The 13,674-nt window shown below is 48.6% G+C and overlaps 1 protein-coding gene and 1 pseudogene across 1 annotated transcript; one reads left to right on the top strand and one right to left on the bottom strand.

Annotated features, from left to right (window-relative positions):
* Positions 1–11,230, top strand: part of LOC119310755 — a 17,981-nt pseudogene extending 6,751 nt beyond the window's left edge.
* A 393-nt stretch (positions 11,231–11,623) lies between these two features.
* LOC119306865 (heavy metal-associated isoprenylated plant protein 3-like) lies at positions 11,624–13,333 on the bottom strand. Its single transcript, XM_037582975.1, has 3 exons — positions 12,715–13,333; positions 12,524–12,611; positions 11,624–12,286 (listed from the first exon to the last, which is right to left on the bottom strand). The coding sequence occupies exons 1-3, from the start codon at positions 13,186–13,188 to the stop codon at positions 11,832–11,834; spliced, it is 1,017 nt and encodes a 338-aa protein (XP_037438872.1). The 5' UTR covers positions 13,189–13,333; the 3' UTR covers positions 11,624–11,831.
* Positions 13,334–13,674: the final 341 nt, after the last annotated feature.

Here is a 13,674-nt window from a genome sequence, read left to right as displayed (position 1 = left end):
CTCTTTCCCCCCTTCTCCTATTCCAACTAGGAAAGAAGGGAGTCCTACTCCCGGTGGGAGTAGGACTCCCCCCTTGGCGCGCCCTCCTTGGCCGGCCGCCTCCTCCCCCCTGGCTCCTTTATATACGGGGGCAGGGGCACCCCATAGACACACAAGTTGATCTACGGATCGTTCCTTAGCCGTGTGCGGTGCCCCCCTCCACCATATTCCACCTCGGTCATATCGTCACGGAGTTTAGGCGAAGCCCTGCGCCGGTAGAGCATCATCATCGTCACCACGCTGTCGTGCTGACGGAACTCATCCCCGAAGCTTTGCTGGATCGGAGCCCGGGGATCGTCATCGAGCTGAACGTGTGCTGAACTCGGAGGTGCCGTACGTTCGGTACTTGGATCGGTCGGATCGTGAAGACATACGACTACATCAACCGTGTTGTCATAACGCTTCCGCTTATGGTCTACGAGGGTACGTGGACAACACTCTCCCCTCTCGTTGCTATGCCATCATCATGACCTTGCGTGTATGTAGGAATTTTTTTTTGAAATTACTACGTTCCACAACAGTGGTATCAGAGCCAGGTTTTATGCGTAGATGTCATATGCACGAGTAGAACACAAGTGAGTTGTGGGCGATACAAGTCATACTGCTTACCAGCATGTCATACTTTGGTTCGGCGGTATTGTGAGATGAAGCGGCCCGGACCGACATTACGCGTACGCTTACGCGAGACTGGTTTCACAGTTACGAGCACTTGTGCTTAAAGGTGGCTGGCGGGTGTCTGTCTCTCTCACTTTAGCTGAATCGAGTGTGGCTACGCCCGGTCCTTGCGAAGGTTAAAACAGCACTAACTTGACAAACTATCGTTGTGGTTTTGATGCGTAGGTAAGGACGGTTCTTGCTAAGCCCGTAGCAACCACGTAAAATTTGCAACAACAAAGTAGAGGACGTCTAACTTGTTTTTGCAGGGCATGTTGTGATGTGATATGGTCAAGACGTGATGCTATATTTTATTGTGTGAGATGATCATGTTTTGTAACCGAAAGTTATCGGCAACTGGCAGGAGCCATATGGTTGTCGCTTTATTGTATGAAATGCAAACGCCCTGTAATTGCTTTACTTTATCACTAAGCGGTAGCGATAGTCGTAGAAGCAATAGATGGCGTAAACGACAACGATGCTACGATGGAGATCAAGGTGTCGCGCCGGTGACGATGGTGATCACGACGGTGCTTCGAAGATGGAGATCACAAGCACAAGATGATGATGGCCATATCATATCACTTATATTGATTGCATGTGATGTTTATCCTTTATGCATCTTATCTTGCTTTGATTGACGGTAGCATTTTAAGATGATCTCTCACTAATTATCAAAAAGTGTTCTCCCTGAGTATGCACCGTTGCGAAAGTTCTTCGTGCTGAGACACCACGTGATGATTGGGTGTGATAGGCTCTATGTTCAAATACAACGGGTGCAAAACAGTTGAACACGCGGAATACTCAGGTTAAACTTGACGAGCCTAGCATATACAGATATGGCCCCGGAACAGTTGAATGTGCAAGTTTACTGTCAAGTTTCTGGAGTTCCCGTAGTAGCCCTACTGTCAATTTCCTATTAACTTGCTACCCCTGTCAATTTCCTGGAGTTCCTGGAGTAGAGTAGTGCACTGCTCTTGTTTGAGTAATTAACTGAAACCTTTTCAGTTAATTAAAATTTGGTGTATACTGCTTGGTTGCATCAGTAGTGCACTACTGTTCTTGCTTGCACTTGTTTGCATTTGGAGCGCGCGCGCACACACAAGGGTAGCTTCAGGTTCTCTCCTGGCCATGGAGCCATGGGCTGTGAATATTAAGCACGATGCATGGGTCTCCTTTCCTCTTTCCTTGGTGATGATGAAGTCTGCATGGAGTGGATGCAACACATCCGGATGGAGGCTGGTTGGTGTAGGATCCCAATCGGATGAAGACGGCGGCGAGCGGTGCAGAACGATCGGCGGACGGATGCGCGGATGACGACTATCAGGCCGCCGTGCCGCACAAGGCCGCCTTGTCGGTGATGAGACCGATAGTCGTGTCGGTGTCCAAGTAGAGGCGCACGGATGTCGACGGCGGCGGCGGGCGACGCAAGCCGATCTTAGATCGGAAAACCAAAAAATAAACACCGATCAAGATGACCGGCGGGAGAGAGAAAATCCGGAGCAAGGCTCGAGAAAAAGACTCTCTAGGGCAGCCGGTCAACACGTTCGGCGGACGAACCCTCGGTACGAGCGGCGCGGCCCCCGGCGGCGGTCATGGAAGCCGACCGCCTCAGGGGCGGCGTGCGGAGCAGAAGCAACGGCCGGCGGCTATGGTTGGGATCGTTTAGGCTGATACCATGTTAGAAGGGAGATAAAGGGATTGTTGCGGATGTATTATTGAGCCTCGGGGCTGAGTACATATTGAGTACAAGACTTGGAGGGCAAGAAGCCTCTCCTGAAAATAAGGTAGGAGACGGATTATAAATCCTAGACTACCAAATACACGTATCCCAAATATATCTCTAATGCCTCCATCACATTATTGATCCAACTAAACCACACACCATGTCGTCTCGTCGATGCGTAGATTCATCTGCGCTGGATCGAGCACGACATCAAGCACGAATTGGGCATTCTTGGCGCGCTGTCTAACGTGACAACCTTGCACTTGTCACATTTTGCGGTCGCGGTAATATCTTCTTCTTGACGTATACCCACTTTTATTTATTTTTGCAAACACCCCACTTCTATTTATTTAGTTTGCTTCTCCTTAGTTTATCTGGAGGCATTCAAAGATGACAAGTCATGCACCCTCTGAAGAGATTTATCTCTTTGTGCTGATAAATAAACTTACAACCCATTTTACATAAAAAAGAAAAGAAAAAAATTGCTGGTCAATGAGAGTCATGAGAATCTTCCTCTATTCAAGTTTGAGAACCTGAGAACATTGTTCCTAGATGAGTGCCGAATCAGCGATGACTTCCTCGGCCTGCAACAATACCTAGAGAACTCATGTAACCTGCAGAAGCTCACTTTGCGCCATTGCAAGGTGCTACCACTACTTATTTCATCAACTATTATCGTAACTCAATACATTGTGTAATATTGATTCCTTTGTGCTGTTCAACAGGTCTCAGATTACCAACCTACAAAGGAGGTGATGGAACGCCGTCAGTCATATTCTAAGGACCTGCCACATTTCAAGTGCAAGAACCTTAGGCTGTGTGAAATCATATACCGAGACGGCGATACTTCTGTCCATCTATTGGTCAAGTTTTCTGTGGGCATGTGGAGGAATCTGCCAAACAACGAGATCAAACTTACTCCTGTCAAGGAGGAGAAAAAAAGAGTGGCCGAACTCATTGAAGTCGATTAGGAGAACAGTATGGCAATACACTATGTTGTTTATCGTTTGCTGATGTATGCCCACGTTGCATGTCTAAGCATATGTATCATCAGCTTTACTCCTTACTAGTATCTCGGCATGTGCAAAATATATATATTGCACAAACTATGCACTTTGTGATAAATATGCACTGGGTTGTGTCAGATAGAGGATTAATTAACTATATATGTTAAGTGAGGATTGACATCAAAAATAAATTGATGAACCCTTGGGTTTGATTCTATCGGATGGTTGGATCATTTTGATTGACTCGTAACTTTTATACTAGTGTAGACTATAGGTTCTTAGTTGAAGTGGAAGTGTGTTGTATAGCATCGTCCATATGAATTCTTTTTTTCATTTGGGATAACATTTTCTGATTTTCTGTCAGTGCGATTGTTCTCCACCTAAACAGCAAGAACATTTCATGACTTGACTCAAACATCCACTGCCTCCAATTACATCAAGAGATTTGAAGCAACAATGGATTTGTATAGGAAAGACAATCTGGGATTGCCCAATAGCTACTATATATATATGTCAGTCTTCATCTCTTGAGCATCATGTACTACAATGCACAGCCCCACGAAAACATATTGTGGAGCATAGGCTCATGGACACCCCTTATCTAGCCATCCAATTTTGCATTGCGATTCGTGCAAGAACATATGAACTTCAAATTTTTGAGCACAACAAAACATTCTAACTAGAAACAAAAAAGAGAAAGTTTTATGTACTAATTTAGATGTGTAGTATGGATCTCAAAGCAACATTGGAGGATAAGGATAAAAGGTGTCCAGAAACCCGAGCTAAAAAAATCCGCGCCCCACGGCCCCACACAGGCCGAGCCCCATCATCTACAAGGCAGCAAAGGAAGCAATATTCAGTGCCAAAAGGGAGATGCTGGAGGAGGGAGGCAAGATCGACTTACAGTGAACTTTTTTTAGACGACTCATACATATGTAGGCGGTCTCAAAACATAGAGTTTTTCTTTTCTTTTCTTTTGAATGTGTCCCGGTGAACAGGGGTTGTTTTTTGGATCTGCTTACAGTACCGCATCGTACTGATGCAGAGTGAGATTGAAACGACATTTGCCCATGCCCATGCCTATGCCTATGCGCAGTACCCGACGGCAGAGATCGATCTTACACGTACCATCAATTTCCATGGCGTTTCATCCAAAAAATAAAATCCATAGCATTCGCATGTGCGACCTGGCAGGCCTGTTCACCTGCACTACTTAGAACCAAAATTGTTCCGCTGCATTCACTTCCATCCCGCGTGCGTGTATACGTACCATCGACCATGTCTTTTCTTCTGCGAGTTGCCATCGATCATGTCATGACCTCCGATCGAGCTGCCAATGCATGCATATGTGTATAAATAATATAATAATATTGAACCCCTATCTATCTATCTATCTATCTATCTATCTATATCATATGTATGAAGAAGAAAGGGATCAACTGGTCAATGGCTTTCTTCTTCATCTCATGATCTTCCTAAACCCGCGTACGACCGTCGTCAGGCTGCCTGATGGCGCACCCCGCTGCCCACGGTGCTCTAGCACGCGCCTCGCCACCCCTCCCTCCCCCTCACCACCGTCCTCGATCATCCCTCTAAATTTCCCAGGCATCAAATTGTCTCTATCGAGACTGCACCCCACATCTAAACACGTCAACCTACGACTCCCCTCTAAATGCGACTTTGCTGCCATATCATCACCGGCTCTCATGTACTCCGTATTAGCTTTTTTTTCACGAATACGCAAAGCTTGCGCATATTTTCATAGATAGAAGGAAATATAATGAGTACAATAAAAGACACAACACATGACATGAACGCGGGATGGCATGAGCATGGAACCCGAAGCAGAGAGACAAGGGATGCTCGGCCCGAACAGAAGAAAGACACAACGAAACCCACCAAGCCTAGAACTAGAGAAGCAGACGAACCAGCATGACATCGAACATCTCCAAATCCAACACCGGGGACGCTGCAAAGCAAGCAAGATAGCGCCTTCAGGAAGGTGAATGACGTCATGACGCTGCCACCATCCGATCCAAACGACCAGATCTAAAGGGTTTCCCCCGATGCTCGAAGACGGGCACCAATAAAGGCCATGGCAGCGCCTCCAAGAAGGGATACGACACCTGTGAGTGTTGTCGTAGCCAGCATCAGCTTTTTTTAACACAGTACAGACGCAAGCGCTCATATACACGCGCATACACTCACCCCTATGAATGCACACGCACACACTATCCTTATGAGCACCTCCGAAACAGTGGCGGAGCCAGAAAAAATTAGGAGCCGGGGCGGACTGCAAGCTAACTAAAAATTCAACGAGTTGCAATCGAATAATGGGAATTACACATGAGCTTCTAGATGCTCCATACCCCTATACAAATATTAAATTAAAAAAAACATTTTTGTTAAGAAAAATATCTGGAATTTGAGGATATCAAACCTGGGTGCGCAATCTACTCCCGTGTGATTTTTTCATGAAAAAATACCAGTAAACTTATATGTCGCGAATAAAATACATCTTGAACTAAAATTCATCCAAACAATTTTTTTTCTGTACATAGTAATTTTTTGACTTTTTTGCCACGGATACATTTTCTGGTATTTTTTCACAAAATTTCACACAAAAGTAGATTGTACTCCAAAATTTTGGTATCCCAAAGTCCTTTTTTTATCAAATTTCTCAATTTTTTTAAGCTTAATGTTCATATTGGGGGATGGAACACCCGGTGCTACAAATCATCTTCCTCGAATAATTGGATACATATTATGTACTTATAAGCATTAAACTAGAGAACCATAGATTTTAATTGGAATGAGCTCACTATTGTTGGCAACATAAATTGAGAGTTTGTTTCGGCTATACAACATTTGCATTCTCAATACTTGATTCACGAATAAAAAACTTTCTCATGTGAAATCACCATTAATATGGATTGGAGGGTTAAGATTAAAATTCAATGATTTGGAATAATTGAACTAACAAACAATGAATAGGATAGAGGAATCGAGAAAAAAAAAAACCTAAGCAAAGCGGAGATCGATTTTCTTCAGTGAAGCTGCTTGGAACGATCAACGGTGAGATCCCCAATTGCCTACATTACTGCAAGTTACAAACATTTAAAAAAAATCCCCCAAATCGGAAGAGTGAAATCTGGTGCCACAAATTGTACGCATCAATCCAGGCTACGCAGGATCCAGTCACCTAAAAAATCGAAGCATCAATCTCTGGGCACGAATAGATGGGAGGAGGCACCGTTGACTGCCGGCCTGCCGCCTTTCGTGGGAGGCGCTGCGCCAGCTCCCGACGACTGCCTCTGCAAAACTGCTACTAGCGGGCGACTCGAGCCATCGCAACAGATCGAGATGGAGGTGACGAGCACGAAACGAGGCGACTGCGGTAGGCCTTGCGATGCATGCGTGCAGCCTTTGGGCCTAGGTTTAGGAAGTTTACTAGATGGGCTTAGAAGTAGACCCAGCCCACAGACTATTTGCCCGGGCAGAAAGCTAATTAGTACCTGACTAATTGCTTTGATTACACGTCAGCCTGCCGCTGAGCCCGGGCAGCTGCCGTCCCTGGGTACTGCCTCCGCCACTGCTTCGAAAGACTGAGCCGGCATATCATCTTGAAATTTACGATGTCACCGTTGGCACCTCGTCGTCGACGGAAACGTCTCCTCCCACTGAATGCGCATCGCCGAAAATCCTGAAGTAAATCCAAAAATAAATGTGAGCATCAGAATTTGAACTCTGGTGCCCTCTAACCATCCAACCACAGATTGGTTCGCAGCCAGCATCAGCTAGATTTCTCTTGGCCTGAGTATTTCTCTTGTATTAGCTTTTTGTAAGGGGTATTTCTCATGTATATGTATATATAGCTAGAAAAAGAAGGAAAGAAAGAACGGAAGAGATCGATCAGCAACGACGCGTACGTACACGTCCCTAACACTATCATCAATCAACTTCTATAACGTTTACATGTGCGAGGGCACGATCAGATTTCCGACCCCCAATCAGGCGCCGCCGCCAACCCTACCCGAGCGTCGTTTGGATCCGCCGCGATTCACGTCGGTGCCGCCGTTTCACGTGGAGACGCATCTGCCTGGTGATGACCTAAATATTCTATCTGTATATTTTAGGGTTTGCATGAATAGTTAATTGTCTTGAACATCTGGTACGTCTCTGCATAGTGCTTATAACCTAAAATTTCTATTCTATGGTTAATCGATCAATTTAGCATCAATTGTTTGGTGAACCATCTGGTACGTACGTGCAGCGAGAGCATGTCATCGTCGAGATACAAGCGGCGGAGGGTCGCCGATGCCGATGCCGACGCCGCCATCGCTAGGGACCCATCCCCGTGGGCGGCGCTGCCCGGGGAGCTGCTGGACCTGATCGCGTGGCAGGTTCTCGCGGTCGGCGATTTGCAGGACTACGTCCGGCTCCGCGCCGTGTGCGCGCACTGGCGCGCCAGCACTGCCTGGCCGCGTGGCCGTGGCATCGTCGACCAGCGTTTCCACCCACGACAGTGGATGATGCTGCCCGAGGGCCACGGCCTGTACCCGGGCAGCAGCAGGCTGCGCGGCTTCATCCGCTTCTTCAACCTCTCCACCGGCGCCTTGGCCCGCGCCCACCTCCCGCTATTCACGGACCACTGCGCCCTCGACTCCATCGACGGCCTCCTCCTGCTGCAGCGGGACCATGACACCGCCGTCCGCCTCCTTCACCCCTTCACCGGCGACGTCCTTGACTTCCCGCCTCTGGAGACCCTCCTGATGCACGTGGGCGCGACGACGCCCAACGTCAAGTGGTGCCGTGTACGAAACATCAGTGCCGCCTCCATGAACGTGGGCGCGAACGGAGTCGTATCGCTCATGATTTTGATGGCGTACCCTTGGAGCAAGATAGTCTTTGCCACCTCCGAGGATCGACAATGGAGGGTTTCAAGCTGGTTCGCCTCCCGAAGTTGTCGTCCAATCTCGTTCCAAGGAAAGATATATGCGGTCCGTTTTACCACAAGTTTGGCCTCACCAGAGGTGCTAGAGATCGGCCCGCCCCAGCTACAGCAACAGGCGGTGGAAATGGAACCCTGGCTGCCACCACCAAGGTCGATTGCCAAATGTCCAGCAAGCACACCCGACACCTTTTACACGTACCATCTGGTAGAATGCGGCCCAGAGATCCTGGTGGTCATTCTAAGCCACAATCAAAAGAAGATTTCAGTTTACAGACTAGCTGACCTTATGCTGGGAATGTTTGTCCCCATGACACGCATCGGCGGCAACGCCCTCTTCATCGAAGGGAGGACGATGTGCGTCAGTTCCAAAGCGTTTCCTACCATTGTGGGCGACACCGTCGTCTTTCTCAACAGGAAGCAACATTGTCTTGCTCAATACCACCTGGGCAGCGACACATTGTTGTCGGCAGAGTATAGATTTGCGGACGTACATGCTATGAAAATTCCTTGTAGCATAATTGAACATATCTACACATGTTGCTATCGTAAAATATGGTTAGTGACGGACATGCATTTTTACTTTTTGTTCCACCATTGTTCTCCCTGATCATAATCGTTCCTTTCCAGGGAACATTTTGTGCTTCTAGATAAGCTCATTGTTTTCCCCCTCTATGCATGTAGGAACAAGGGACAGATGGTGTTTCGGAGGAAGCAGAACAAGTGGCGGGTCAACGGAAAGTGGCGAATTGGGGTAAGTAATCTTGCCTATGATGGTATGATCTTTTTCTAGAGTATGCATTTTTGGTTTGTTTACATTTACTGATTATCCCCCAAAGGGTGACTATGGCCAACTGGTTAATTCCCGGGGAAGGGACGACACGGGGGCTCACGCGTTAGTTTCGTTCTTGATACGCCTCGCACCCATGCATGTGAAAAATATTGCACTATTACTTATATTCCAAAAATATTCTACATAAATACAACAATCTAATATTAATGTTCTGATAAGCTATTCTAACTATTGAAAAAAATAATGTTCCAATTTTCATTAAAGCATATAGCAACTAATTCCCGCAACGATCTGTAGGGTATCTAGTTGTATGTGTTGATGGGTCAAACACACACTGATGATAACATGTTGCTTCTGGAAGTTGTACAAGGACAGTTTGTTGTATTGTCCACCAAAGCAAACCAAAATGTTTCATGCTGATTTCACATTTACACCACTCTTTTTTCGTCTTTTTTGCATATTTACAATCTCTTAAATTATGTATCCCAAAACTTCATTGCGTATGTGTCTTCTACTATTTTATTGGATCAGGTTCATTTTCAGTTGGTTTAGTCACTGCATTGACGCCTGTTTTTATACTTGTATCATGCTAGGCATAAACGGCTCTTATACCATGGTGGATTGGTGGTGGTGCCTGTTATTCTTGCTCTATAACAACTTTATCTCGGTGTTGAATGATTATGCCGGTGGCATTTCATATTTAGCTAGGTAACTCTTTCAAGTTCAAACAAGTAATTTGGTTGTTATAATTGTCATGGAGCAATTTATATAGATGCCTAGCAAGGTTAACAAACAAATGACAATGAACATGATGGCTCGGCGGCTCTGCAACTTGTAGGCATGCTTGTTGCTATATTACATCAAGATGTAAATGTGGTCTTAAATTACAAATTAAGGTGCCCAGGTGTCTTAAAAGACTAGCTATAAGGTGTGTGCATGGGAAGCGGCACGCACGCAGACATGCAGCCAAGAACCAGAAGTGAAAGGGACTTGACAGGCGATGGAGAAGTGATATTTGACACGTACGAACCTCAATTTCGTTTGTTATTATTCTAGCAGGTCCTCTCTTTTGTAGCTATACGTACGTGAGAAATCTGTTAATGTCAGTGGTCGATCATCAATTCATCGTCACATCGATGGATGGATTAGATCATGAGAGATCTACAACCATACATAGCAAAAATGGGCCCTCGTATGATCCGTGGACGCATGAAAGAATAGGGGTTAAGCGACGGCGCATAAAGGGGGAGAGAATGGGACGGGGCTAGGGTTCCCTTGCCGTCGGGATAGCCGGATTGGGTCCCTCGGGCGGCGCACCGAAACGGCGCCATGAATGTGTACTCACTGTCCTCACCTAAAATCGGAGGAGGCGCCCGTCGGACCCATTAGTTTCTACGTGTTTCCACATGGGTCACGTCCTTCAGTCCGGCGTGGTGGATCCCACATATGAAGTGGCGAAGGTATGCTGGGCGGGCCAATAGAAAGGAAAGCCCAATAGTTTTGCACCCGTGGCCCAGTCTAGTCTACTGCACTTGCTATGGGCTGGATGGGCCATGACCTTTTTCAGCAACACGTAGCTCCGTCAGTGCACATAAGGGCTGAGTACGAGGGTTGTTGGTCAGTTCGGACATTTGGACTGGGTTTGCCCGATGGTAAATTTCTGACCAGGTAGTGCCCGGGCATGCCACTCGAGCGTTTGGTGCCGGTATGAGACATCCCGTCTAGATGGTCCGAGAAACCTCCACAGAAAAGAAAAGTGGCTCTCCTCATGAGCAGATGATGTGCAGTGTGCACTGCCTGAACAGCCAAGTGTGGTTGTGTTAAAAAAAACAGGCAAGTGTGGAGGCTGAACAAAATTTGTTCCTTGCGCCTGCTGTGTTCTGCGTGCTCGTCGTCATGACACGATGGATGGTACGTATGCACCAGGGCACGCACGGACGCCTGGAGGGAAATGAACGGGATGGAACAGCGTTGGCACGTTGCGCTTGCAGTTGCAGGTGATGACTGACGAGGCCGGCGGCGGTCAGCTCGCACATGCACATGCCAGCCATAGACATTGATGGGTGGTACGTGCGCGTTGGATGGGCGTCGATCGTACGTTGCAGGTCGGTCGATCTCTGGCGTCCCCCGTAGGCCGGCCGGGCGGCATGGGCATGGCTGCTGTGCGTCTGCCCCTGCACCAGCTCCAGCAATGGATCACTGTCAATCTCTACCTGCACAATTTAACGCCGCACCGGACCGGACGTACGTACGGCCGGCGAGTGCGTGCACACATACCGAGGCCGGCCGCAGTCTGCACGATGCCATTGTTATTGAATGCCTGATCGATCGATCGAAATGAATCGTGTCACCAACCACAACACAAACTTATACATATAAATGCCACTTGAACTCTGTCGATTCCAAGCTAAAATCGGCAGAATTCAAGTGGCATTTATCGAATTAACCCTATATATACTGCAACAGTACGTCTTATATTTTGCCATAGTCCTTACGTGCATACATGCATGCGCCCGGTCCACCAATACGTACGTAATATATAGGCATAGCTGATAGCTGGCTACTTGCTACTGTACCACCACGACTAAGTAGGAATGTACCACTAACGCACATGCATACGTGCAACACACACAAACACATGCATCTTCCCTTCACATCACATCACATGACGGCGCAGGCGTTGGGGTTCTCGTCGCTGAACAGCTGCGGCGCGTGCAGCATCTCCACCCGGTACGACGTCGTCCAGCCCCCTGTTACCACTCCCCCTCCTCCGCCGCCCACGCCGCCGTACATCATCGCCATCGGGAACGCCTGCTCCGCCACCACCGCAGCGCCGCCGGCCTCTTCTTCCCCTTGCTTGTTCTTGTTCTTGTTCTTCTTCTTGCCACCGCCTCCTCCTTGTCCCTGCTGCTGCTGCTCCCCGGCGACCTCGCCACCGTCCTTCTGCTGCTGCTTCTTCTTGTCGCCGCCGTCCTTGTTCTTGGGCGCTGGCGGGGGCACGACGTCGACGTCCCTCCGGAGCTTGCGCCGGAGCACGTCGGGGAGGGCCTTGGCGTCCATGGTGCCCTGCACCGTCACGTGCTCCTTGGCCGTGTCCACCTTCACCTCCTTCACGCCTACATGCATTCATGCAGATGCAGCACCCAGGGCCAATCAATCATTTCGGTTTGCAGAGCCATGCATGCATGCAGTGTCGCAGCAGCGCTTGCTGGCTTGCTGCACGACAACTCCATGAATGAATGTACTACGTGCTGCATGCATGCCATGCATGGCAGGAAGAGTGCAGGAAGAGAGAGAGAGAGAGAGAGAGTGGGTGGGTGGGTGGTTGCATGCTCAGTCAATTATGCAGTTACCTTCGATCTTGTGCGCGGTCCGCCTGATCCGGTCAATGCAGCCGTTGCAGTGGAGCCCGATCTTCACCACCACCGTCGACTCCGGACCCTAATTAGTTAACAAACAAACTAACCACCATTAGCATCAAACTCATGCACACTAATCACCGTACGTTTGATCAACACGACCGTGCTAAACATCAATTAATCACCTCCTTGTTGTTGTTCTTCTTCTTGTCATCGCCGGCGGCCTTGGCGCCCTTGCCGTCGCCGGCCGGACACTTCTTGCCCTCGGCGGTGGTGTCGCCGCCGTCCTTCTTCTTCTTGGGGTTGGGTGGGTTGGGCGGGGAGACGAAGGCGACGGGCTTGTGCGTCCTGGCCTCGACGCGGTCCTTGATGTCCCAGGGGTCGACGGCCTTGCCGCTCACCGTCACCATGCCGGCGGCCACGTCCGCCGCCACGCCCTCCACACCCTGCGCCGCCTTGACGGCCTTGACGACCTTGCGGGCGCAGCCGTCGCAGTGCAGGTCCACCCCGAGCACCACGGGCGCCGCTTCTTTCTTCTTCCCACCGTCGCCGTCTTCTTTCTTCTGCTGCTGCTTCTTGTTCGCCCTCTCGCTCCCCTCGTCGCCGGTGCCATTCTCCCCCTTTTTCTCTTTCTCCTTGGCGCCGGCACCCTCCGCCATGGCCCGGCTCGCTCGCTCACTCGAGATGGACGTACTCGTGGTTGTTCTGCGTGTGATGTGTTGCGAGAGGAAGAAGAAAGGGAGAGATGGATCGGAGGTTGGGTGGGCTGGGCTGGCGAGGAGAGAAGAGGAGGGCGCATAAATAGGAGCTACGGGACTTGGTCGTCGTCGTAGTAGCTGCTCTGCTCTGCTCAGCTCAGCTGAGACCGCTTCTCCTGTACATTGCCAGTACGTTCCATGCATGCATGCATACGCCCGAATCTTTCTACCCCGCTCTTAATTTGTTTGTTACAAATTAACCAGTGCTGATTGCACTCCACATACATAAAATTGGCTGCTGGAAACAAATTGATTAAAAAATCCTTTTAATAAAGGACTCCACTACAAATCTGACATTAGAGTTTTGACCATGGCAAATAGAACGTTTTTCATGGCAAATTAAGTTCTTCAAAGATGTCAAGTTTATTTAGTGAGCATGGCAAATTC

Source organism: Triticum dicoccoides, chromosome 5B, assembly GCF_002162155.2.
Source record: "Triticum dicoccoides isolate Atlit2015 ecotype Zavitan chromosome 5B, WEW_v2.0, whole genome shotgun sequence".
Classification (NCBI taxonomy): Eukaryota; Viridiplantae; Streptophyta; class Magnoliopsida; order Poales; family Poaceae; genus Triticum; species Triticum dicoccoides.
This window is presented reverse-complemented; position numbering and strand designations above follow the sequence as displayed.

Coding starts and splice junctions, on each gene's coding strand:
- LOC119306865 (XM_037582975.1), bottom strand. CDS start 13,188: ATGGCGGAGGGTGCCGGCGCCAAGGAGAAAGAGAAAAAGGGGGAGAAT. Junction 12,612..12,714: donor AGAAGAACAACAACAAGGAG/GTGATTAATTGA, acceptor TTAACTAATTAG/GGTCCGGAGTCGACGGTGGT. Junction 12,287..12,523: donor GACCGCGCACAAGATCGAAG/GTAACTGCATAA, acceptor GAATGCATGTAG/GCGTGAAGGAGGTGAAGGTG.